At 40.9% G+C, this 27,936-nt stretch overlaps 1 protein-coding gene across 3 annotated transcripts; it reads right to left on the reverse strand.

The window, feature by feature from the left end:
- Window positions 1-1,662: 1,662 nt before the first annotated feature.
- LOC111970422 (ubiquitin-associated protein 1-like) lies at window positions 1,663-27,930 on the reverse strand. Of its 3 annotated transcripts, XM_070445767.1 has the most exons (8): window positions 27,761-27,930; window positions 26,304-26,399; window positions 12,709-12,749; window positions 12,458-12,582; window positions 11,440-12,216; window positions 11,124-11,270; window positions 10,099-10,200; window positions 1,663-4,603 (listed from the first exon to the last, which is right to left on the reverse strand). In XM_070445767.1, the coding sequence occupies exons 3-8, from the start codon at window positions 12,740-12,742 to the stop codon at window positions 4,463-4,465; spliced, it is 1,326 nt and encodes a 441-aa protein (XP_070301868.1). In that variant the 5' UTR covers window positions 12,743-12,749; window positions 26,304-26,399; window positions 27,761-27,930; the 3' UTR covers window positions 1,663-4,462. The 3 variants fall into 3 exon arrangements, with proteins under 3 accessions (XP_070301868.1, XP_023852908.1, XP_070301869.1); XM_023997140.2 differs by lacking the exon at window positions 26,304-26,399; XM_070445768.1 differs by lacking the exons at window positions 1,663-4,603; window positions 10,099-10,200; window positions 26,304-26,399 and having other exon boundaries at window positions 10,874-11,270.
- Between the last annotated feature and the right edge of the window lie 6 nt (window positions 27,931-27,936).

Below are 27,936 nucleotides of genomic sequence, written 5' to 3' on the forward strand. Positions count from 1 at the left end.
AGCGAATGGGGATCCAAATAAACGACTTGTGCTTGCCTGTTCRTGTCATTGCAACGTTACACCAGCCCTTGATCATGACTCTCAGATCCATTACATTACACATAAAACATTGGACGAAGGCGTCTTCTGTATGGGGGAGTTGTGYTAAGAGCCCCGACACTCTGTCTCAATGTTAACACGCGTTGCTTGGGTTTTAGAAGCATAAAGACCTTATCTTTCATATTTGCGAAAAATTATTTTCAAAAAAATAAAAACACCTACACACTTTTATAAGGTTATGGCTAGTGTTCCCACACAGCCATATTTCCATGTTCCTGCGCTTGTTTACGGAAAACAGACTGAAGACAGAGTGCACCACCTGTGCTAATTAGCCATCTCCGGACAGCTGTGTGTAAGCGTAAGTATGCCACAAACGTGTTGTCACTGAAAAMTACTGTCAGCTGCAACTGTGTTGAACGCGGTTAAAAACAGTCTGCAGTAGGTGTGCATTTTGCAAAAATATTTTGATGTGATATGAGAGAGGGATTTATGTTAATAGAAGAGAAMCGCAATTGAGAATCGATTCATGTTTAGATGGGAGTATTTGAATGTTTTGGCTTCCAGAGCCATTTCGCCTTTAAACAGAACATGTAAGGTCCTTGGACAATAAGGAGTAATGTTAGGTTCCTTTAGTCCAATATTAGGCTACGTTACACAAGAGAATAGTGACTAGACCATACAGGGGTCAGGGTTGGGAAAGGTGATCAGTCTGAGGCTACCTCTGCTGCATTGGAACAGTTGAGCAACTGGTCACGACCTGCCAATAAAATACATAATCTAGTCTGATCACCAAAGTCTATATTCTCAACACTGTCAAGATCAGGAAAAGTAAAATAAACATGGTATATTTAGGAAGCACACAGGAAAAACAAATATAGGTCATAGCCTACATTGTCATGCCATGGCTTTTAGCCCACGTTCAGCCTAGTTCCATTTAAATCTAGTTCTCTTTGGTGTTTCCTGAGTCCCAGTCTGTCTGTGCTATCATACAAACTCCTTGTCACTCATTATCATGCCTATTGTTTGGCTTGACAATGACAGCATTGGAGTTGGCAATATAACAAAAACAGATCTGAGACCAGGCTACAGTACTTGTGGTGTTCACAGGTCCTAGAAGACTGGTTACTTAGTAGTAGTAAGCAGTGTGGTTATTGCTYGACTCAGCTGCTCAATAGGCAAAGTCTAGCTGTAACCATATTGCTTTCACCTATACAGCTTAGAGATCTCTGTGAACACAAAAAGTAATTTTACACTCTGGCATTTTCAAAAGGTAAGGTTCCAAAATGGAACCAGGCATGGAACAAAACCGTTATATGCTCTGTGATGACACAGTAATGGTATATGAACAGAACAGCTCATCTGCTTTGACTGAGACAGCAAAAATATGGCTCCATTATTGTTTTTTTCTGCTGACCACACACAACACTGAAAGTTTTTTGCCGTTACCCATAATGCTCAGGGAACAATCTCTTTGCATTGTTATTGTCGCTTCACCATTGTGCTGCTGTACACACTATGTGAAAAACACCCCAATCTATGAAATATTGATAATTTCTAATCTGCTTGAGTACTAACAAATTCATTGTTTTTCCAAAAACCTTGCACAAAAACAACCCACACACCTTATAAATAGTAACAGCCACACCATTGAAAAGATGTGTACATTTAATAACATTGAAGAACTGCCAAATGATTCAGGAGTAAACTGACATTTTTTAAATCACATTTCAGGGGCTACCAGGAACACCACTCCTTATTTTTATAATTAAGACATCAAAATCCAGATGTCATATCAGACCCACACTTCAAGTCTCTCACTGACTCCGAGGCTTACTACAAAACCAAGATCTCAAGTTAAGATTAGACCGAATAATGTCCACAATGCAGAAAGCAGGCCAGCAATATTTTTTCCCCACAACCATCACCATGTGGCTTGGCATCTTGTGCCCCCCWCCCCAAAGAAGCCAGTCATGTCAAAAGGAAATTGACCAGTTATCAGGAGGCAAAATGTTGCCTTTAGTTCAGAGCAAGATCTGGAGGAGGCCTTGCGTTTAGACRCTATACTCAAGTCTAATAATTGAGAATGGAATCTGGGGTGTTTTAATCGCTTAGATGTTAAGACACCTATTTAGGGGAAGTTCTAGACCAGTTCACATTGACATTTGTGTACAAAGCGCTCTGTGAACACCGTAGGGTCCAGTGTCTTATAATGCCAGAAAGCCCCTTCGGTCTACTCTCCTCTACCACTCTCAGATGCATACGCACACACACGTATTGGCAACATATTATCAATACAAAGATCAAACTCCACAGACAGTACATTTACATTTAAGTCATTTAGCAGACGCTCTTATCCAGAGCGACTTACAATGCTCTCAATAACAGATTCTTCTTACAATAGTAGGCCTATGTGATAATGTAAATCTGTAACAATTGGTTTGTTCATGTCTTCTTATGGTAGAACTAGGTACAACCTCAGAGGTAAGTGCCAATTTTCAGTCACATTCCCATGTACTGCATTCAACTTCTCAGCTCTGAATCTTCAAATCAAATGTTAATGTTGTAATTTGTCACATGAGATCCCCTTGATTACCAGAGAGATCAAGACATTGGTCATTACACTAGGAAAGTAATCATGAAGCTTGAATCGACTGGCTGCTTGGTTGGGAGAGGAAAGCTGCTTTTCTGCACACAAGATTCACACATGAAATGGAGAGCATCATCATGGCACTTCAAAAACACCTGTAGACTCATACACAGGTCAGTAGTCAAAATAAAAAGGGTCAATGCAAGGTGAAAACATAGCTATATGAAATAGAATTATAAAATAAAATCACCCTAACGCATTTGGTTAATATTTAACTGACAAGCTGTTTGATCTTCTGACCCGTTCTTGGAAGATTTGCCAGTCCAATTCTTATGCATGACACCAGGCAAAGAGGCGAAAACACTTTCAGATTAGCATGTGTGTGACAAAGTGTGTGACAAAGACCACAATCATAGTTGATAACAGAGCCTGATCTTCAGTAATGAGGGGAGTAAATGACAGCAGACAATTAAATCAAATGTTTTCTCCAGATTTCCTCCTCCAGTGAGCGTGTCTCCAGCAAAGGCAATCTGTCATTTTGGGAGTTACTCACTACTCAGACCCAAAAATATGCCAGTCAGTCACACATCATAAAACATATTGCACGAAAGTTTAGGTTGCAAAACAATTMTTTTCCCCCAGCTCTGTCCAGTCTGTGAATCAAAACCAATAGGGACCATTTCAAAGCACCACTTGCATCCTAGTGCTTGCTTCTCATAAAAGGTTCTCATTTTAGATTATATTTCATCTCTTTATTACTAAATGTCAGTGTAATTTTAAAGAAGTCAATATCTATGTTGGTGAGGTGTGTGTGTCTGTACAGATCGTCACATTTCTCTGTGCCAGTGAGTGTTAGTATGCGTTTGGACGTGATGTTTCCTGCATAATAATTTGACCACCTCTTCTCCACTGGTCTTGCAGTCCGTTCCAGTGCAGAATGAGCCAACGGGCAGTAGTAGCAGTTATGTTATTACTTTTAAGGGTTTGTTAATGCAGTTCCTAAAACAGAAAGCAAAGAAATAATCTCTATACAAGGACTCGGGAAACAATAACAATGTGTGTCCTTTTGAACAAACTGACAAATTAACAAGCAAAACGACAGCAAAGAAAAGATGAGGGAGATCGGTGAACGCCAGTCACGGGAACAGAGGGGGCACTTCTTGAACTCAGTTCACTGTTCTGCGACGATGCCAGTTGTGTTTTTAGGTTCTGGCGTCCGTCGGTCAGTTAGTCACACATGGGCCGCTTGGCATCCCCTCCGCTCTACAATTTTGTAGGCCTATGTTGGGCAGCGGAAGTTGGCAGCTTAGTTAGCTGGGAGTGTTAACTGTGCATCTGTAGAAAGTAGAGCCTGGCTAGTGGTTCCTTTAAGTTCGGGGCCCATTGTCCCCATCCACAGAGTCAGACACACTCACCAAAGTGCTGTGCAGCATTGGGTCTCCTCCTCTATGCTCCTTTGGGAAGTTCATGCCTCCTTTCCAAGCATCACAGTGCACACACGTTGATTGACATGCTAGGAATTGTAAAAAAAAAAACAAGCAAGTATCCTTGGTGTGGTCAGCACAAACGAACCACCACAAATCGCAGGTGCTCCTCATTCTTCCATTTACCCCCCCACACTCTAAGAACAGAAGAATAGACTATGGAAGTGTATGCGTTTGCTCACTTGGAGTCACTGTGTGAGAGTGGAACAGAGTGGGATCATGAGCGGAAGTCATGAGCTGCGTTGGGTCGGAGTTCACCCCTCTGTGCTGTAACACTGTTGAAACATGGGGGGGGGGGGGGGGTGAGGAAGCCAGCAAGGAGCATGTGGGTGGATGGTTAAAGGGGGGGGACTCAGCTGGCTGCGGCACGGGACATGAGGTCCTCCAGAGCCTTTTCCTGGTCGTTGTTGTGCACCAGCAGCACCTCCTTGATGGTGTCCCTTTCAAAGCCCATCTCGCCGAACCGCGTCATCAGCGACAGGAACTCTAAGGCCTGAAGAAATCATGAAAAACATACATTGTAATTGGGAATTCTTGTTACGTATTGTTTCTGTACAATTTAACTAGATTTGTTATTTTTTATAAACAGATTGTTTTTTAACAAACATTTGCAAGGCGATCTATGAGAACAGATCAATGAAATTAGGCTGGTTTAGACAATAATTAGCTATCTGGTTAGTAACGTAGTAGTATAAAGTCGTTATTTACAATCAACAATGTAGTTATGAATACAAGTGGGTTGGATTTTCATTTTGTCTTCAAGTGGCCTTACACAGGAGCTAACGTTCATGAGAGTTTCACACCTTCTAATGTTGCTTGATCGGTTGGTAGGCCTATCAGCAGGCCAAAATTACATGAAAAGTGAGAAAAAATATATTAGCAGTATTGCAGCAATTTCTGCAGTTCAGAATTTTTTTTTATTTAAAAAAAGGGAGCAATGCAATCGATGCCCTATCCTAAACTTGTTGGAAGTGAGAGGCATCTTGCTGTCATTCGTTAACCATGTCATTTTGAGCCGCATCACATCTCATGCTTGCCCTGGCCACTTGCCTTCACTGCCTACCAACACAGCTACACCAATCCAATGCTTTAAATCTTTGAGGCGGTGTGAATGAGTGCAATATGGGATTGGGCTCCAATCAGCCTAGTAGTAAGAAACGCACGCAGTCTTTCCGCTTTCTAATTAGTCATCAATCATCGTTGAAGCTGACTTCTCAGATCAATAGCGATGTTGTTTTGTTTGATTAGGTAGTTAGTTGTCATTACTTTGAGCTCTGAATAACCGCTAATCAAGGATTACTTTGAGTGGTTTCAACATTGTCTCCATGACAATTTACTTTAACATGGACCCAAATAAATAAGACTGATAAAATCATGGGCAGGCTCAAAGATCTGGTTGTCAGCGCTGGATACAAGGTGGTCTTCACCATGGAGCACTCTGGCTAAGGTAAGAATGACGACCTAGTGGTTTGTGTGTGTTAGAAATCTCTGTGTTTGTCAGAGAGAGAGTCAAATTAATGAATATCAATATGAATTCCATCCTTCTTACCCACTGCCATCTGGAGCTTCAACAACACCAGGTCGTAGTTACCTGGTACTATCCAGTCACTATTTGCTTTTACACACTAGTACTGTACTATTTTATTTGCCTCTACTGTTATATTTATGCTTTGTGTGATTGTCTTGTAGTATTTTTATTGTTTTTACTTTGCATGTATGAAAAACAAAAATGTAATATTATCTCAGCAGATAAGATWGTTCCTCCTGGCCATGGAGACGTCAGCAACACTTTCCAGTACCTGTTCATCAAGCTGAACTTCAAATCTCATTATTTTTGCCATCCAGTGTTGCATACAGTCAAATCAAAAGGATCTTAATTTTATATTTTTATTTTTAAGGATTGGTTGTTGATGGTTCATAATCACATTATTTGGGTTCCAATTCAAATATACAGTAAGTATACAAAACATTAAGAAAACCTGCTCTTTCCATGACATAGACTGACCTGGTGAAAGCTATGATCCCTTGATGTAATTTGTTAAATCCACTTCAAAAATCAGTGTAATGACAGGGATGAGACCGGTTAAAGGCGATTTATACGCCTCGAGACAATTGAGACATGGATTGTGTGTGTGTGCCATTCAGAGGGTGAATGGGCAAGACAAAATATTTAAGTGCCTTTGAACAGGGTATGGTAGTAGGGTGCACCGGTGTGTGTCAAGAACCTTAACACTGCTGGATTTTTCACGCTCAACAGTTTCCTGTGTGTGTATCAAAAAGGGTCGACCACCCACTTAACACAACTGTGGGAAGCATTGCAGTCAACATGGTCCAGCATCCCTGTGGAACGCTTTCAAAATCTTGTAAAGTCCATGCCAACAAATTAAGGCTGTTCTGAATGCAAAAGGGGGGGGGGGGGGCAACTCAATATTAGGAAGGTGTTCCATATGTTGTTTGGTATAATCAGGTGTACAGTGCCTTCAGAAAGTATTCACAAACCTTAACTTTTGATAAAGTGGAGTTACGTATTTTGAAATTTGTAATAATTAAAAAAACGAAAAGCTGAAGTGTCTTGTCAGTAAGTAGTCCACTCCTTTGTTATGGTGCTTAAGTCACATAAGTTGCATGGACTCACTGTGTGCAATAGAGTTTAACACAATTTTTAAATAACTACCTCATCTCTGTACCCCACACATACAGATAATTGTAATGTCCAGCAGTCGAGCAGGGAATTTCAAACACAGACTCAACCACAAAGACCAGGGAGGTTTTCCAATGACTCGCAGAGAAGGGCACCTACTGATAGACGGGGRAAAAAARACATTGAATATCCCTTCAAGCATGGTGAAGTTATTAATTACACTTTTGGATGGTGAGCAATACACCCAGTCACTACGAAGATACAGGCGTCCTTCCTAACTCAATTGCCGGAGAGTAAGGAAATAACCATGGATTTCACCATGAGGCCAATGGTGACTTTAAAACCGTCAGAGTTTAATGCCTGTGATAGGAGAAAACTGAGGATGGATCAACAACATTGTAATTACTCCACAATACTAACCGAAATGACAGAGTGAAAAGGAAGCATGTACAGAATAAAAAAATATTCCAAAACATGCATCCTGTTTGTAATTAAGTAATACTGCAAAAACATTTTGTACTGAATACAAAATGTTATGTCAAATACAACATTACTGAGTTCCACTCTCCATATTTTCAAGCATAGTGGTAGCTGCACCATGTTATGGGTATGCTTTGGACTGGGGAGTTTGAGATAAAAAAAAATAAAAAAACTGAATGGAGCTAAGCACAGGCAAAATCCTAGATGAATACCTGGTTCAGTCTGCTTTCCACCAAGCACAAGGAGATTAATTCACCTTTCAGCAGAACAATAACCTAAAACAAGGCCAAATGTACACAAGTTGCTTACCAAGACAGTGAATGTTCCAGAGTGGCCGAGTTAGAAATGGGCAAATATTGTACAATCCAGGTGTGCAAAGCTCTTAGAGAAAGGGGATTCTACCATGTATTGACTCATGGGTGTGAATAMTTATGAAAATTTAAAATTGTAAATAAATTTGCTAACATTTCTAAAAACATGTTTACACTTCGTCATCAGATGGGTGTGCATCAAAGCAGGGACCGAGAGACTGAGAAACAGCTTCTCTCTCAAGGCCATCAGACTGTTAAACAGCAATCACTAACATTGAGTGGCTGSTGCCAACATACTGACTCATCTCTAGCCACTTTAATAATGAAAAAAATGGATGTAATAAATGTATCACTAGCCACTTTAAACAATGCCACTTTATATAATGTTTACATACCCTACATTACTCATCTCATATGTATATACTGTACTCTATGCCATATACTGCATCTTGCCTATGCCGTTCGGCCATCGCACATTCATATATTTTTATGTACATATTCTTAATCATTCCTTTACACTTGTGTGTATAAGGTAGTTGTGAAATTGTTAGGTTAGATTACTTGTTAGATATTACTGCATGGTCGGAACTAGAAGCACAAGAATTTCGCTACACTGGCATTAACATCTGCTAACCATCTGTATGTGACAAATAAAATCCATTTAGAATTCAGGCTGTAACAACGAAATGTGTAATAACTCAAGGCAGTGTAATGTATTGTATAGTATAATAATTTGTTCTAGTAAATTAATGAGAAAAAAAAAAAGAGCAGTTGCCAGGTAAAAATATACATATACTGAACAAAAATAAAACACAACATGTAACAATTTCACTGAGGTAAATAATTTAAGGAATTTATTGATTTCACATGACTGGGCAAGAGAGCAGCCATGGGTAGGCATAGGCCCACACACTGGGGAGCCATGCACAGCCAATCAAAATTAGTATTTCCACCACAAAAGGGCTTTATTACAGGCAGAAATACTCCTCAACTTCATCAGCTGTCCAAGTGGCTGGTCTCAATCGATCCCGCACGTGAAGAAGCTGGATGTGCAGTGGTGTAATGTACTTAATTTAAAGAATACTTGAAAGTACTACTCAAGTTGTTTTTGGGGGTATCTGTACATTACTATTTATATTTTTGACAACTTTACATAATGTACTTTTTTAAATATTTATAAAGTACTTTTTACTCCATATGTTTTCCCTGACACCCAAAAGTACTCATTACATTTTGAATGCTTACCAGGACAGGAAAAGGGTCCAATTCACATACTTATCAAGACAACATCCCTGGTCATACCTTCTGCTTCTGATCTGGCAGACTCACTAAACACATGCTTTGTTTGTAAATTATGTCTGAATGTTGGAGGGGGCCCTGGCTATCTGTGTTTGCCGTCTGGTTTGCTTAATAAGGAATTTTAAATTATTTATACTTTTACTTTTGATACTTAAGTATATTTAAAACCAAATACTTTTAGACTTTCACTGGGTGACATTTACTTTAACTTGAGTCATTTTCTATGAAGGTATCTTTACTTTGACTGAAGTATGACCACTGGGTACTTTTTCCCACCACTGCAGATGCAAAGGTCCTGGGCTGGCATGGTTACACGTGGTCTGCAATTGTGAGGCCGGTTGGATGTACTGCTAAATTCTCTAAAAACAACGTTTCTCTTATGGTCGAGAAACTAACATTAAATTCTCTGGCAACAGCTCTGGTGGACATTCCTACAGTCAGCATGTCAATTGCACACTCCCTCAACTTGAGACATCTGTGGCATTGTGTTGTGTGACAAAACTGCACATTTTAGAATGGCCTTTTGTCCCCAGCACAAGGTGCACCAGTGTAATGATCATGCTGTTTAATCAGCTTCTTAATATGCCACACCTGTCAGGTGGATGGATTATCTTGCCAAAGTAATTAATGTTCACTGACATGGAGGTAAATAAATTTCTGCACAACATTGAGAAATAAGCTTTTTGTGCATATGGAAGAATTCAGGGATATTTTACTTCAACTCATAAAAAAACAAACCAACACTTCAAATGTTGTGTCTATATTTTTGTTCAGAATAGTGACAATAAATCTTTTGAAACAATCAATCAGTGTTGGTGTTCTTCTCTCAAGTGTTAATGGAATTAGAAAAAAATAACAGCATCTTAGAATGCAGTTGTAATTTTTTATTATTTTGTCCGAAGTCAACTTTAAAAGCTCATAACTCAGGGTCTGAAATATATCTGGATTTGGGACAGTTTGCAATTTTCAGAAATAGTCAATATCAAGATGATATTGAGAGAAGGATTTCCCTAGGCCGCCACACATTTGAGAAGAAAGGTGGAGGGAGGAGAAGGGCACATGCTTGGTTTATCTAAGTTCAGGGAAAACTGGAAGTGAACCTTACCTTATGCCACTCAAAATTTGTGTGTTGAAACATCAGAGATAATGGAGTTGGCTGGCTAGTCATCCTAACAGTTTTTGGTTCTGCATGCTGAGTTCATCTGTATAAACGTGCATATCAGTGTATGTGACGGTAGGGACAGTGGGTGGACTCACCTTCTCTTCAGAGCACTGGTACATCTCTAAGCCCTCCTCTACGGCACTGGGCTCAAATCCCCGCTCACAAAGACGTGTATGAGTAAACATGTACTCCAGCACCTGGGTCACAGGATGACAGATATTGTTGATCTTTTGGTGAGGGCTTCATGTGCAAGTCAAAGACTGGCTATTTACTAGGTGGTTGTACAAGCTGAGAGCAAGATAATTATGACTGAAAATATGGTGACCAAATCTTTGGAGGTGAATTTATGAAATAGCTAATGTTGGCATTTAATAGAAATACATTCATATTCATTGTTGATTAGAGGGATAGCTAAATTCACATTATAAAATATTGTACTKGCGTGATGCTTGACACTTTTTTTCATTTTGGAAGCTAGCTGTCAAATGTGTCAACTACCACTGTGTCATTCCATTGTTAGCCAATGTTTATTCAAATGTTTTTTTGTAACCTTTATTTAACTAGGCAAGTCAGTTAAGAACAAATTCTTATTTACAATGACGGCCTACCCCAGCCAAACCCAAATGACGATGGGCCAATTGTGCGATGCCCTATGGGACTCCCAATCACGGCCAGATGTGATACAGCCTGGATTCGCCTCTTGCACTGAGATGCAGTGCCTTAGACCACTGCGCAACTCGGGAGTTAACTAGCCCCTAACGAGTGTCTCCTACAGTACTACTGTAATCATTCACTGCAATGCCATCATAGTGTTGAGGCATCAAACAAAGGTGATGGATGGTGTGTTTTGAGTCAAAAGAAAACACTGCGTAAACGCAATTCATTTATTCACAACTACCATCCTCAACTTGTTGCCTGGTGTACTTTTTTGTGAACACAATCACATAACGCAGACACCTGATGACTTCAGTCAACCATGACACACAGAAAATTCTCTGGGCGCAATGGGCAGTGAGTGAATGACAGCACAGAATCAAATAGAACATTTCTTTATAACAGATCTGTGTAGAGAAAATGGGCCTAGGCTGCTGTGACCGGGAGGGAGAGCGGAGGGGTGTACCTGCTCCACATTCTGGCCTCGCCTCTGCATGGCCCGCAGGACCCCCTCGTAGGAGTACCCCATGGACACGATGGTCTCCACACATTGCCGCCCACTGGGAGACAGGTTGAGCAGTGCCGCTCCGCACGGGAGAGGACCTACATTTATCTATGCAGAGAAAGTTTTCTTAGCATCACATCTGTATAAGAGTCCAAAAAAAGCATCTTCCTCTGGTCCACAAAACCTCTAAGCTTTTCAGAAGTTTGAAATAATTAAGCCATACATTTAGTCATTGAAACTAAGCAAAGCCCACTTCACCTTCTGTGTGTAAGCTTACCTGCTTTGGTGCCCCATTTTGGGTGTGCCTGGGTGGCTCCTCTGTCTTCTGCTGGGGTGCCGGTGGGCTGCCGGTGGATAGGCTAGGTGGTACAGGGGCTGGAGAGTAGGAGTCAAATGACAATTCCCCGGGGTCCGACAGCTTGGGGAAGGTCAGCGAGCGGATGTTGCAGGGCCGGTCTGGGTCCATTGTCCGTCCCTGGGCCAGACCCCCAGCTCTGTCCATGTCCAGTTGCGCCACCAGCCCGTTGAGGGAAAAGGCCGTTTTGKCCGGAAGGCTGGTGGCGGGGAGTTGGGGTGGAGGCGTGCTGCCTCGCGATGCCAGCTCGGGCTGGGGTTCCTCAGGTGGGGATACAGACTGCTGCTGGGGCTGGCTCTGGAGGATGTTGCGCAGCTCCTCCCTATCGTCCAGCGTCTTCAGCTCCAGCTTGTCGAAGGGGTCCTCCTCGCGCTCAAAGTCAGCCAGGTTAAGATACTGTGGCTCCGGGATGCTGGGAGCGGTCTGCCTGGCGGGCGCGGGCAGCGGGGTGAGGATGGCGTTGTGGCGCAGTGAGGCCATCAGCGGATTCAATGCGGGCGGGAGAGCGTCCTGCTCCTCGGCGGGGCGAGGCCTCTTGCCCCCGCCGGCCAATCCCCCGTCAGGGTCCTGTGCGGGGGGTGAGTGCTCCTTGCTCTCCAACACCAGCCTGGCCACCTCTGCAGCTCGGGCCTCCGCCGCCCTGGCCTCAGCCAGCTCAGCCCCCCAGCGCACACTCCGCCTCTCCAGGGAGAAGTCATACTGCAGTGCCCAAAGAGAGACAACCAGCATGCCTAGTTAGAGCGGAGCAGCAGACAAAGGACTAAAGGAATGGAGACTAATCAACCCGGGTGAATCTGGTCGAGTCATGAGATATCTTATTTTCAACATTTACAGAGGTGCCCCCCTAATACAGACTAATATTACAGGGAAGCGATAAATCACCCCCAAGCAGCCCCGTCATTGAAATGCTTGATGCAGTGACACAAGTCAGAAGGCTTACCTGCAGGTCTGCGAGCACAGAGAGACAGTCGGGCAGGCAGAAGCCAACAGGAAGCCCCACTTTGGCAGGGCAGCGGAACTTATCGTTGATTTTAAAGGGAACGTCATCAAGGTAGCTGATGGGTCCTGGAAAAACAGGATGAGTGATTGGCCTAAATGAAAAATGACACCATGATGCAAATGTAGGAATATTTTTAAACAAAATGAGCAGATGGAGAACAGAGGAAGAGCCCGAAAGACAGACACACTCACCATTGTTGTGGGTATCAGACTTCCTCGCAGCCATTTAGAGTCTGTAAAAAACACACAGGGCTCTTGAATAAGTGGGAGATGCCTTAGAGGAAGCAGTGAGGGTGTTTTCACACAGTCCTATTTAAAGTGAACTCTGGGGTAAAAACAAAGAGCAAAAGAAGTCAGTTCTCTTTGTWTTYACACTGCCCTTGCCTTTGAATGAGGACTCAACTCTTGCCAGTTCACTTCAACTATTTTGTGGTCCTCTTTGCATTCACATTGCTATGTTAAGAAAGGAACCAATATCTCTTTCCAACATGCACTCTGGGCTTTTACAATGTGTAGGACAAGCCATTCAATCAGAAAGCATTATTGGACAGCTAGCTATACATTTTGTACACTAATAGATTGACTGCATTTAGTTAAAATATGAGACAGAATTGTAATCAGAAGATGCTATTAATATGTGCATTTGATTGGTAACAGAATAACTACCACTATTATAATACCCTGCTGGTCATCTATGAACATCTTGGCAATTTTCTGTTATAATCTCCACCCRGCACAGCCAGAAGAGGACTGGCCACCCCTCATAACCTGGTTTCTTACTAGGTTCCTGCATTTCCAGGTAGTTTTTCCTAGCCACCGTGCTTCTACATCTACATCTGCATTGCTTGTTTTTTGGCGTTTTAGGCTGGGTTTGTATAACAATTTGTGACATCGGCTGATGTAAAAAGGGCTTTAAATACATTTGTTATTTATTCCGCAATTATTCAATCAACGCTGTAATTGAAAAAGAAAATTGTACACCCAAGGTAGGCTACTACCCYGTTAAGAGCTAAAATAGAGTACAAAATCTGGTTCTCAACAAACATGTCGTCTTCTCACACTATTCAAACCCCACAATCAATGAACAGCTTATGAAGCTCTCAGCCTATTGATCACTTAATGCAAACAAACAATCTGAACAAAGACATTTTGGAATGTCTGTGGGTCCTTGACAATCACTAATCAATATCCAGAGGAAAATGTGTTATAGTAGTCTAGTGTGTGGTGCGGGWATAATGACATGCAAACCTGGGGAGCTTTGCATTAAAATTGTCTTCAAAAAAGGAGAACCAGACCGCAGAATTCAAGAGAACCAAACTCAGACCACCACACGAGATGGTTTCAGTTCGGGGGATCTTTTGAAGGGTCTGAGTTCATTTGGMGAGTTCACACTGCAAAAAAAAACTAAGCGAACTGCACTGAGTACACAAAAATTCGCTTAAAGGGACCAAGTGTGAAAACACCCTGAACCAAGACAAAACCAAGACATCAACACCATATCCACCATTATACAGAGCATTTGGAAGTATTCAGACCCCTTGACTTTATTTATAATCTTTTAGACATTGTTACATTTCAGCCTTATTCTAAAATCAATTTAAAAAATCCCCTCAATCTAGACAATACCCCATAATGACAAAGCAAAAACAGGTTATACACTACCGTTCAAAAGTTTGTAGTCACTTAGAAACGGCCTTGTTTTTGAAAGAAAAGCACGTTGTCTATTAAAAAAACATCAAATTGATCMGAAATACAGTGTAGACATTGTTAATGTTGTAAATGACTATTGTAGCTGGAAACGGCTGATTTTCGATTGGACTATCTACATAGGCGTAGAGGCCAATTAACAGCAACCATCACTCCTGTGTTCCAATGGCACGTTGTGTTAACTAATCCAAGTTTATCATTTTAAAAAGGCTAATTGATCATTAGAAAACCCTTCTGCAATTATGTCAGCACAGCTGAAAACTGTTTTTCTGATTAAAGAAGCAATAAAACTGGCCTTAGACTACTTGAGTATCTGGAGCATCAGCATTTGTGGGTTCGATTACAGGCTCAAAATGGCCAGAAACAAATAACTTTCTTCTGAAACTCGTCAGTCTATTTCATGTGAGAAATTGCCAAGAAACTGAAGATCTCATACAACGCTGTGTACTACTCCCTTCACAGAACAGCGCAAACTGGCTCTAACCAGATTGGAAAGAGTGGGAGGCCCCGGTACACAACTGGGCAAGAGGACAAGTACATTAGCGTGTCTAGTTTGAGAAACAGACGCCTCACAAGTCCTCAACTGGCAGCTTCATTAAATAGTACCCGCAAGACACCAGTCTCAATGTCAACAGTGAAGAGGCGACTCCGGGAGGCTGGCCATCTAGGCAGAGTTGCAAAGAAAAAGCCATCTCAGACTGGCCAATAAAAATAAAATATTAAGCTGGGCAAAAGAACGCACACTGGACAGAGGAACTCTGCCTTGAATGCCAGCATCCTGGAGTCGCCTCTTCACTGTTGAGACTGGTGTTTTGCGGGTATTATTTAATGAAGCTGCCAGTTGAGGACTTGAGGCGTCTGCTAATATAATTGCAAAAAGGTTGTCTAATGATCAATTAGCCTTTTAAAATTATAAATTTGGATTACATAACACAACATGCCATTGGAACACAGGAGTGATGGTTGATGATAATGGGCCTCTGTACGCCTATGTAGATATTCCATTTAAAAAAATATTCTGTTTCCAGCTACAATAGTCACTTACAACATTAAGAATGTCTACACACCCTGGAACATAATGAAATTCCAAAGATCTGGAAATCAGCATTTGTCCTACCACTTTTAAAAGGGGGAGATCCAACTCTTTTAAATAATTATAGGCCAATCTCAATGCTGTCACCCCTGGTGAAAATACTTGAAACCCGTGAGTGAACAGCTAAAATAGTTTTTATTTACTAACTTTAAATTTTACTTACTTTTTATTTGATCAATGTACCAATAGGGGTTCAGGAAGAAGCATAGCACAATTACAGCAGCCATGGTTTTAAATGATATCACTGTAGCCCTTGACAAAAAACAGCACTGTGTCTCACTTTTTATTGATCTCTAAGGCTTTTGATACAATTGATCATGCTATACTAAGGCAGAGATTGTCGAGTGTAGGTCTTTCGGAGCATGCAGTTGCATGGTTTGCTAACTATCTGTCTGATAGAACTCAGTGCACTCAATTTAATGGACTCATGTCTGTTAAATTGTCTGTCTGTAATGGTGTGCTCCTTGGTCCTCTCTTATTCACTATTTATATAAAAAACAATTGACAAAAATGTCCAAAATGCGCAACTTCATTTTTATGCTGATACTGTTATGCCTCGTCTCTTACAAAAGCTTTCCAGAAGTTGCAAAATACTTTTTATACTGTTCAACATACCTTGTGTCAATTGAAGCTTATCCTCAATACTGGCAAAACTAAACTAATGGTGTTTTCTAAAGCAAGAAATAGACCTTTGAACTTTTCACCTATTATTAACTGTCAGGGCATTGACTGTAACCTCATATAAATATCTTGGAATTTTAATTTATGACGGCCTCTTTTAAAATTGCATATTCAACAACTTACAAAACAATTGAAGCTGAAATTGGGATTTTATTTTAGGAATAAGGCCTGTTTTTCTTTTGAAGCCAGAAGGAGGCTAGTATCAGCTACATTTATGCCTTTACCAGACTACGGGAATATTTGATATATGAATGCTTCCGCTCAGTGTTTGAGATCAATTGACACCCTTTACCATGGCACTGAGATTTATTTAAACTGCAAAACCCTTACACACCACTGCACTTTGTATACCAGGGTTGGCTGGCCTTCTCTAGTCACTTGTAGGCTCAGTCACTGGTATAATTTTATTTACAAAGCCATTTTGGGTTTACTACCTTTTTATTTGGGCATTTTTATTGTTCCGAAATGTGGTGGGTACTCTGTTTGTTCGCTGGACCTGCTAACTGTTCCAAATGTCCGAACTGAATTTGGTAAAAGGGCTTTTATGTACTCTGTGCCATCGTCTTGGAACGCCTTACAAAATACTTTTAAACTGGAAGAACTTATCCCGATTGGTATTTTTAAATCACTGATGAATGATCTTGAGACTGATTCCCTGACCTGTCAATGTTTWTAATTTTGTTAAACTCTTGTGAATCCTATGGTTTTTACTAGATTACTTGTAGTTTGCTGCCTATCTTGGCCAGGACGCTCTTGAAAGAGATTTTAAATCTCAATGAGCCCTTCCTGGTTAAATAAAGGTTAAATAATAATAATAATAATAATAATAACACTATTCTGATCAATTTTGTTATTTTAAAAAAATTGACAAAGACATATTTAGCTTAAGTGACCCCAAACTTTTGAACGGTASTATACATTTTTGCAAAGAAATGTTTAATCCAGAAAAAGAAACACATTTACATAAGTATTGAGACCCTTACTCAGTACTTTGTTGAAGCACGTTTGGCAGTAATTACAGCCTCGAAGACTAGGATAAAGCTTGGCACGCCTGTATTTGGGGAGTCTCTCCCATTCTTCTCTGCAGATCCTCAAGCTGTCAGCTGTGCAGCGATGCTCCCCATCCAACCTATTTTCAGGTCTCTCCAGAGATGTTCGATCGGGTTCAAGTTCGGGTTCTGTCTGGGCGACGCAAGGATATTGAGACTTGTCCTGAAGCCACTCCTGCGTTGTCTTGGGTGTGTGCTTAGGGTCGTAGTCCTGCTGGAAGGTGAACCTTCGGTCCAGTCTGAGGTCCTGAGCGCTCTGGAGCAGGTTTTCATCAAGGATATCGCTGCACTTTGCTCCGTTCATCTTTCCCTCAATCCTGACTAGCATCTCAGTCCCTGCCATTGAAAAAGATTCCTACTGCATGATGCTGCCACCACCATGCCTCACTGCGGTGATAGTGCCAGGTTTCAGACTTGACGCTTGGCATTCAGGCCAAATAGTTCACTCTGTTTCATCTGACCAGAGAATCTTGTTTCTCATGGTCTGAAAGTATTTAGGTAAACTCCAAGCGGCCTGTCGTGTGCCTTTTACTGAGGAGTGGCTTCTATCTGGCCACTCTACCATAACGGCCTGATTGGTGGAGTGCTGCAGAGATGGGAGAACCTTCCAGAAGGACAACCATCTCCACAGAAGAACTCTGGAGCGCTGTCAGAGTGACCGTCAAGTTCTTGGTCACCTCCCTGACCAAGGCCATTCCCCCCAATTGCTCAGTTTGGCCAGGCTGCCTGCTCTTGGAAGAGTATTGGTGGTTCCAAACTTCTTCCATTTAAGAAGGATGTTCTTGGGGACCTTCAATGCTGCAGAATTATTTTGATACCCTTCCCCAGATCTGTGCCTAGACACAATCCTGTCTCAGAGATCTACGGACAATTCYTTCGACCTCATGGCTTGGGTTTTGCTCTGACATGCACTGTCAACTGTAGGACCTTATATAGACAGGTGTGAGCACCCTTTTTTWGTATATTTTTAGTATTTTTCTTTTATTTATTTTTGTATTTAAAAAAAAATAAAATTATATCTTAGGGGTGGATCAGCTTAATATTGCGGAAAGAATGTTGCTTCCAATGTAATTGTCTGCATCATTTCCAATCCCCCATATTTTTTGGGGTAAATATATATATCCATACACGCATGCATACATATACACATATATACATACACATACCTATATAGACATACATACTTTTTAAAGAATATACCTTTATTATTATTCCCCGCAACCCTACCACCKATCCCCCAATTGGAGTAAACTAATAAACACTTCTGCTTTTACCTTCAATTTTTACATCTTATACCCATTTTACAGACACAGTCTACTTTATAATAGTTCTCTCTTGTTTGTTCTTAGTCCTTCCTCTATTTCTGTTGCCCACCAATTTTATTTCCACTTGTAACTGTGCTATTTCACAAAAGCTCCGCACCTATACACATTTCACAGATCCCGTATGCCCTACATTGTTTATCTTGTTATTAGTCCCACCCTTCAGTTCCACTCAACCCTTCCCATCTATCTTCCAACATCATCCATTTCGGATTTTTATTTGCCATATATTTTCAACTGTGCTGTGATGCTTCACAAAAGATTTGAACCTTCTATTCTCATAGCTTCTACAGGTTGTAAATTAAAAATAAACATTTTTGCTAAAATATTATTATATTATTGTTGATTGACTATGGCTTTTCAAATCCCCCAGTATTGCTATCTGTAACGTTAGTTCTAGGCAAATGTTGCAATTCTTCAGCCATTCCTGGACCTGTGACCAAAACGAGCTACATATGGACAATACCAAAATAAATGATCTAATGACTCTGCCTCCTCACAACAGATCTGCAGAGCTGGGAAGATTGTATACCCCATATATATAACATTCTATTAGTTGCAAGAATTTTGTACAGTAATTTAAATTGAAAAATTCAAAGTTTTGAATCCGGCGTTGTTTTGCGTATCAATTCATAAACCATGGAATGGGTACATCGAAAATCTCTTCCCAACTATTTTGCAATTTATATGGCACAGCTGTCAGTTTTTTGGTCCTTAAATGAAATTGGTATATGTTTTTTTATCACACTTTTCTTTAACCATTTGTTCTTTAATACAGGGCCGACATAACAAGTTCCTTACTTTTTTCCCTTCTACTTGCCTCTTCATTTTTGTGGTAATGCTGCAATTAATTGGTTGTAATTTTGGGTAGAGCAGACATTCCATATGTCTGTGTTAGCTGCATGTGTGACATAACTCCACCAGTCCTATTTATGATATCATTCACAAAAATTACCTTTTTTAAACATTTCTTCGATAAATACAGTTTTTTTAATCATTACTATATTTGAATTTAACAAAAATATTTGTTGTACTATTTATTCCGTCCTTTCAGGTGGATTAAACTGAAATTGCAACAACTTTCTAAGGCTTGTTTAAAAAATAAGGATATTTTGGAGATTATTTCCTTTTCAAACAACCGAAAGTGAGCAGGTGTAATCTGTAAAGGGAAAAAGGCCCTTCTTGAACATTGGTACGAATGTCTCATCCTATTTACTAGAGAACCAGTTTGGATTTAAGTATAACTTTTGTATGACTGATGCCTTTAGTGAGAGGTCTAATGCTTTAATATTTAAAATTTCTGCCCTCGAATTCATATTCGTTATATAAATAGGCCCTTTTAATTTTATCTGGCTTGCCGTTCCAAATAAAATGGAATATTTTTTGTTCATATAATAAAAAGCAGGTCACTAGGTGTAGGCAAAACCATAAGCAAATAGGTAAACTGTGATATGACTAAAGAGTTAATCAGGGTGATTTTCCACAAATACGGTATTTTCTTTCCATGGTAGCAAGATCTTATCTATTTTTGCTAACTTTCTTAAAAATTTATTGGAGTGAGATCATTTCTTCTGGGATTTTTATACCGAGTATGTCCACATCTCCGTCAGACCAATTAATTGGTAAACTACATGGCAATTAAAATGTGTATTTTTTAGTGATCCAATACGTAATATGGTACAATTTATCATAATTTGGTTTTAAATCCAGAGAGGATAGCAAAGGTATCTAGATCCTCTATGAGGCCCTGGAGAGACTCTAGTTGTGGTTTTAAAAGAAAACATGAATCATCAGCGTACAATGACACCTTAGTTTTTAAGCCACGGATTTCTAATCCCTTAATATTAATGTTTGATCTAATTTTAACAGCTAACATTTCGATGGCAATAATAAATAGATATGCCGATAGTGGACAACCTTGTTTTACTCCTCTAGATAGTTTAAAATTTTCTGAGATGTAGCCATTATTTACTATTTTACACCTAGGGTTACTATACATAATTTTAACCCATTTTATAAGGTGTGAGCACCTTTCCAAATCTAGTCCAATCAATTGAATTTACCAGAGGTGAAACTCCAAGTTGTAGGAACATTTCAAGGATGATGATCAACAGAAACGGGACGCAYCTGAGCAATTTCGAGTTTCATAGCAAAGGGTCTGAATACTTATGGGGTGGCAGGTGGTTAGAGCATTGGGCCAGGAACCGGAAGGTTGCTGGATCGTATCCCCGAGGCTGACAAGGTAAAAAAAAAAATCTGTCGTTCTGCCCCTGAGCAAGGCAGTTAACCCACTGTTCCCCCGGGCGTCGAAGACGTGGATGTCGATTAACGCACATCTCTGATTCAGAGGAGTTGGGTTAAATGCAGAAAACACATTTCAGTTGGACAACTGACTAGGTATCCCCCTTTCCTTACGTAAATAAGTTTATTTTTATTTTTATGAATTTGCAAAAACTTCTAAAAAAAACTGTTTTCACTTTGTCATTACAGGGTAGTGTTTGTAGTTGGATTAAAATAAAATAAAATCCTCATCAATAACAAAATGTGGATAAAGTCAAGGGGTCTGAATACTTCCCGAACACACTAAACTATATCCCAACCTGTACCTAGGGGAGCCCCCTCTCCCAAAAAGCTACCATACAGGCCCCCTTTGTAGAAACACAGTGGTATGTCCATAGGGGCATATTACAGTTCCTTTAGAAAGTATTTATACCCCTGGACTTATTTTCTCACCCAGCTACACACAATACCCCATAATGACAAAGTAAAAACAAGTTTGACATTTAAGCAAGTGTATTGAAAATGAAATACAGAATTTACATAAGTATTCACACCCCTGAATTAATACTTTGTAGAAGTACCTTTAGCTGCAATTACAGCTGTGAGTCTTTCTGGATTAGTCGAAGAGCTTTCCACACCTGTATTGTGCAACATTAGCCCATTATTCTTTGTAATATTCTTCAAGCTCTGTCAAATGGTTGTTGATAATTGCTAGACAACCACTTTTTGACAGAGTTGACTAACATCTACTTGAAAATATCAGCCACTCAGGAACATTCAGTCTTCTTGGTAAGCAACTTGTGTAGATTTGCCTTGTGTTTTATGTTATTGTCCTGATGAAAGGTGAATTCATCTCCCTGTGCCTGGTGGAAAGCAGACAAACAGGTTTCCATCTAACATTTTGCCTGTGCTTAGCTCCATTCAGTTTATTTTTTAATCCTGAAAAACTCCCCTGTTCTTAATGTTTACAAGCATACCCATAGCACGATGCAACCACCACTATGCTTGAAAATATGGAGAATGATACTCTAATGCATTGTGTTGAATTTGCCCTAAACATACATTTGCATTCAGGACTAAATGTTAATTGCTTTGCACATTTCTTGCATTATTACTTGTCGCAAACAGGATGCATGTTTTGGAATATTTTAATTCTGAACAGTCTTCCTTCTTTTCACTCTGTCATTTAGGTTAGTATGGTGGAGTAACTACAATGTTGTTGATCCATCCTCAGTTCTCATATCACAGCCATTAACCTCAATCTGTTTTAGTCACCATGGGTCTTATGATGAACTCCTCTCCGTCAACTGAGTTAGGAAGGACACATGTATCTTCGTAGTGACTGGGTGTACTGATGACTTCCCCATGCTCAAAGGGATATTCAATGTCTGCTTTATTGTTTATTTTTACCCATCTACCAATAGGTGCCCTTCTTTGCGAGCATTGGAAAACCTTCCTGGTGGTTGAAATTCACAGCACGACTGAGGGACCTAATAGATAATTSTATGTGTGGGGTACAGAGATGAGGTAGTCATTCAAAAATCATGTTAAACACTTATTGTACACGTAACTTCTGAATTGTTAAGCACATTTTTTAAAGGCATGTCATAAAAGGAGTTGAATCCTTATTGATAGAAATAACTTAACACTGACATTAAAATGGTGTGTTGGTCAGTTAAAAAATGCAATTCCATCCATTTTAAATTCAGGCTGTAACAACAAAATGTGGAAAAAGTCAAAGGGTGCGATTACTTTCTGAAGGTACTGTAGGTAGGGCCGTAGTGGTAAAGTGATGAGGCAATAGGATAGATAGGCAGTAGCAGCAGCATATGTGATGAGTGTGGAAGTGTGTGACGAGTGTGCATGTGTGTGTGTCGTCCATTATGTGTGCAGAGTCAAAAAGGAGTCGATGCAGACAGTAGAATGTAGCTACCTGGACTATCTATACACACAAAAGTATGTGGACACCCCTTCAAATGAGTGGATTCTGATATTTCAGTCACAACTGTTGCTGATAGGTGTATAAAAATGTAGCACACAGCCATGCAATCTCCATAGACAAACATGGGCAGTAGAATGGCCTTACCGAAGAGCTCAGTGACTTTCAATGTGGTGCAGTCTTAGGATGCCACCTTTCCAACAAGTCTGACAAATTTATGCCCTGCTAGAGCTGCCCCGGTCAACTAAGTGCTGTTATTGTGAAGTGGAAACAAGCTCACAGAACAGGAGCAACAACAGCTCAGCCGTGAAGTGGTAGGCCACACAAGCTCACAGAACGGGATAGCCAAGTGCTGTAGCATGCAAAAATCATCAGTCCTCGGTTGCAACACTCACTACCGAGTTCCAAACTGCCTCTGCAAGCAATGTCAGCACAAGAACTGTTCATCGGGAGCTTCATAAAATGGGTGTCTACGGCTGAGCAGCCACACACAAGCCTAAGAGCACCATGAACAATGCCAAGCATYGGCTGGAGTGGTGTAAAGCTCGCCGCCATTAGATTCTGAAGCAGAGAAAACGCGTTCTCGGGAGTGATGAATCACGCTTCACCATCCAACAGACAAATCTAGGTTTGGCTGATGCCAGGAGAATGCCACCAGCCCCAATTCYGTGCCAACTGTAAAGTTTGGTGGAGGAGGCATAATGGTCTGGTGCTGTTCTTCATGGTTCGGGCTAGACCCCTTAGTTCCAGTGAAGGGAAATCTTAATGCTACAGCATACAAWGACATTCTAGACAATTCTGTGCTTCCAACTTTGTGGCAACAGTTCGGGGAAGGCCCTTTCCTGTTTCAGCATGACAATGCCCCTGTGCACAAAGCGAGGTCCACACAGAAGTGGTTTGTCGAGATCGGTGTGGAAGAACTTGATTGACCTGCACAGAGACCTGACCTCAACCCTATCAAACACCTTTGGGATGAATTGGAACGCCGACTGCGAGCCAGACATAATTGGCCAACATCAGTGCCCGACCTCACTAATGCTCGTGGCTGAATGGAAGCAAGTCCCCGCAGCAATGTTCCAACATCTAGTGGAAAGCCTTCCCAGAAGAGTTGAGGCTGTTATAGCAGCAAAGGGGAGGACCAACTCCACGTTAATGCCCATGATTTTRGAATGAGATGTTCGACAAGCACGTGTCCACATACATTTGGTCATGTAACGTATTTGGTTAACTATTTAGCATTCTTATGACTTGGGGGTAGAAGCTGTTCAGGAGCCTTTTGGTCCCAGACTTAGCGCTCCGGTACTGTTTGCCATGCGGTAGCAGAGAGAACAGTCTATCTTCAAACATAGTGGTGACTGCATCATATTATGGGTATGCTTGTAATCGTTATGGACTGGGGAATTGTTCATGATAAAAAATAAAAAAAAAACACAATGAAGCTAAGCACAGGCAAAATCCTAGTGGAAACCAGGTTCAGTCTGCTTTCCACCAGACACTGAGATGAATTCACCTTTCAGCAGGACAACCTAAAACACAAGGCCAAATCTACATGAGCTGCTTTCCAAGACAGTGAATTTTCCCGAGTGGCCTAGTCACCTGGGGTGGCAGTGGTTAGAGCTTTGGGCCAGTAACYAAAAGGTTGCTAGATCGAATCCCCGAGCTGACAAGGTAAAACAAATATGTTGTTCTGCCCCTGAACAAGGCACTGTTCCCTGGTAGGCCATCATTGTAAATAAGAATTTGTTCTTAACTGCAGCCGTCTAGTTAAATAAAAGGTTAAATACATTTATTTTTTAGCTGACTGCTTGAAAATAGACACTTACCTAATACCATTTTTTTCCCTCCCATATATGTTTTACAAATGTTAACATTCATTCCACTTTGACAGAGAATTGTGTGTAGATTGATGAAAAAGAATAACAATTAAATACATTAATCCCAATTTGTAACAAGGAAATGTGGAAAAAGTCAAGTGTGAATACTTTCTGAAGGCACTGTATATGTAAATATTTACCTAAATTTCCTCATACCCCAGGAAAAATCCACTCTGTACTAGTACCCCATATATGTATTTATTTAACTAGGCAAGTCAATTAAGAACTAATTCTAATTTACAATGACGGAATACCCCGTCCAAACCCTCCCCTAACCCAGACAACACTTGTGCGCCGCCCTATTGGACTCCCGATCGCGGCCAGTTGTAATACAGCCCGGGATCGAACACAGGTGTGTAGTGACGCCTCTAGCACTGCAGTACCTTAGAGCACTGCGCCACTCAGTGCCCTAAAATGACTAAATTAAAAGTTTAAGTCACCCAGTAAAATACTACTTGAGTAAAAGTTTAAAAGCACCTGGTTTTAAAATGTACAATGGTGGGAAAAGTACTAAGTAAAAAGGTACACATCAAATTCCTTATATTAAGAAAACCAGACTGCACACATTTTTAAAACACTGTTTACTGTTATGTAAGAAGGCCACCAGAAGCAGTTCATACTTCGGGATCACAACACTTTTTAGGCAAGTCGTCTGAGATCCCTAAAGATTGGAAAGCTGCCGCGGTCATCCCCCTCTTCAATGGAGGTGACACTCTAGACCCAAACTGTTATAAACCTATATCCATCCTGCCCTGCCTTTCTAAAGTCTTCAAAAGCCAAGTTAATAAACAGATCACTGCCCATTTCGAATACCACCGCACCTTCTCTGCTATGCAATCCGGATTCAGAGCTGGTCACGGGTGCACCTCAGCCACGCTCAAGGTACTAAACGATATCATAATCGCCATCGATAAAAGACAGTACTGTGCAGCCGTCTTCATCGACCTGGCCAAGGCTTTCAACTCTGTCAATCACCGTATTCTTATCGGCAGACTCAACAGCCTTGGTTTCTCAAATGACTGCCTCGCCTGGTTCACCAACTACTTCTCAGACAGAGTTCAGTGTGTGAAATCGGAGGGCCTGTTGTCCGGACCTCTGGCAGTCTCTATGGGGGGGTACCACAGGGCTCAATTCTCGGGCCGACTCTTTTCTCTGTATATATCAAAGATGTCGCTCTTGCTGCGGGTGATTCCCTGATCCACCTCTAAGCAGACGACACCATTCTGCATACATCTGACCCTTCTCTGGATACTGTATTAACTAACCTCCAAACGAGCTTCAATGTCATTACAACACTCCTTCCGTGGCCTCCAACTGCTCTTAAATGCTAGTAAAACCAAATGCATGCTCTTCAACCGATCGCTGCCTGCACCCACCTGCCGGACTAGCATCCTTACGATGGACGCTTCTGACTTAGAATATGTGGACAACTACAAATACCTAGGTGTCTGGCTAGACTGTAAACTCTCCTTCCAGACTCATATTAAACATCTCCAATCCAAAATTAAATCTAGAATCGGCTTCCTATTTCGCAACAAGGCATCCTTCACTCATGCCACCAAACATACCCTCATAAAACTGACTATCCTACCGATCCTCGACTTGAGCGATGTCATGTACAAAATAGCTTCCAATACTCTACTCAGCAAACTGGATGCAGTCTATCACAGGGCCATCCATTTTGTCACCAAAGCCCCATATACCACCCACCACTGCGACCTGTATGCTCTCGTCGGCTGGCCCTCGCTACATATTCGTCGCCAGACCCACTGGCGCCAGGTCATCTATAAGTCTATGCTAGGTAAAGCTCCGCCTTAGCTCACTGGTCACGATAATACCCACCTGTAGCATGCGCTCCAGCAGGTATATCTCACTGGTCATCCCCAAAGCCAACACCTCATTTGGCCACCTTTCCTTCCAGTTCTCTGCTGCCAATGACTGGAACGAATTGCAAAAATCGCTGAAGCTGGAGACATATTTCCCTCCCCAACTTTAAACATCAGCTATCTGAGCAGCTAACCGATCACTGCAGCTGTACATAGCCCATCTTGTTTTTATTTACTTTTCTGCTCACCAGTATTTCTACTTGCACATCACCATCTGCTCATCTATCACTCCAGTGTTAATTTGCTAAAATTGTAATTACTTCGCTACTATGGCCTATTTATTGCCTTACCTCCTCACGCCATTTGCACACACTGTATTTAGACTTATTTTTCTCTATTGTGTTATTGACTGTACGCTTGTTTATTCCATGTGTAACTGTGTTGTTGTTTGTGTCGCAATGCTTTGCTTTATCTTGGCCAGGTCGCAGTTGTAAATGAGAACTTGTTCTCAACTAGCCTACCTGGCTAAATAAAGGTGAAATAAAAAAACAAGTAAATAAAGTCATGGGTGGACTCATCAGCGTACCATGGAGCAAAATATAGCTCGATCAGTCGGAATGTCGATGCAATGACAGTCGATGCAATGGCCACCCGTCCTTAGCAACATATTTTAGTGCACTTAACTCAAACCCTAATCAACAAAAACACGTGACATTTTCAAGCAGCTATAGCTAGCCAACTGTAATCTCATCTTGGAAACATTGAACGAGTCATACTTGCATGACTCATCCACAGAGGTAGCAAGAGTAGCTCCAACTTTTTATGAAGTAACATTCCAGTAACTAGTTAAGTAATTAATTAATGAAATAGATGTGATGTGTAAAGAACGTACTCGAAAACGTAACTAACTATGACAGTCCACAGTCAGTAAGGTGTATTTTCTAGATGTCAGAATGGCTTTAAAAGTACCCCTTACTGACTGTAGACAGCTAGCTCGGTTGTCTCAGCTTGTGACTATCGACCTAGTTAGCTGGTATTTTGAGTGATTTATCCTTGGAAAACAAGTGGCGAGTAACTGTTGGATTAAGATAATTCAAGAGGATAAAGACAGCAGGCTAACATAGCATAGGACGGTAACTTAGTCAGACTCCTATAGCTAGTTAGCTAACATTAATACGTTAGCTACAAATGAGCTAACTAACTTTTTCATGACCAGCTAACGTTAGCTAGATAGCTGACACAAAATAACCCACAAGTTAACGTAAACCTTAACTGAAAGTCTGGAACATAGCTAGCTAGGAATACAATCAGAAATAAAGAATATTCGATGTGGACATTTTAGGTAACGTTAGTTAGCTAATGTTAGTTTGGTGGCCTGCACTAAACAGTGCTGGCTAGTTCACTCCCTCTCCGCCACCGCCCCTGAAAGAAAACTGAGATAACATCTTCCATTAACCCCCTTAACCCCCTTACCCGTATTATCTGCTCCGTCTTGCTTCTCCAAAAACGTACGTACACCTCAAAGCAAAGACACCTTCTTCAAACTTTATATTAAAATAAATGTTATTGGAATCGAAATCTCTTTCATGCTTCATAGTGGAACGCCATCTTGATTTATTCGCCTTCCTTCCTATGGTTCCTGTTTGAAG

Source organism: Salvelinus sp. IW2-2015, linkage group LG11 (genome assembly GCF_002910315.2).
Source record: "Salvelinus sp. IW2-2015 linkage group LG11, ASM291031v2, whole genome shotgun sequence".
In the NCBI taxonomy this organism is placed as follows: domain Eukaryota; kingdom Metazoa; phylum Chordata; class Actinopteri; order Salmoniformes; family Salmonidae; genus Salvelinus; species Salvelinus sp. IW2-2015.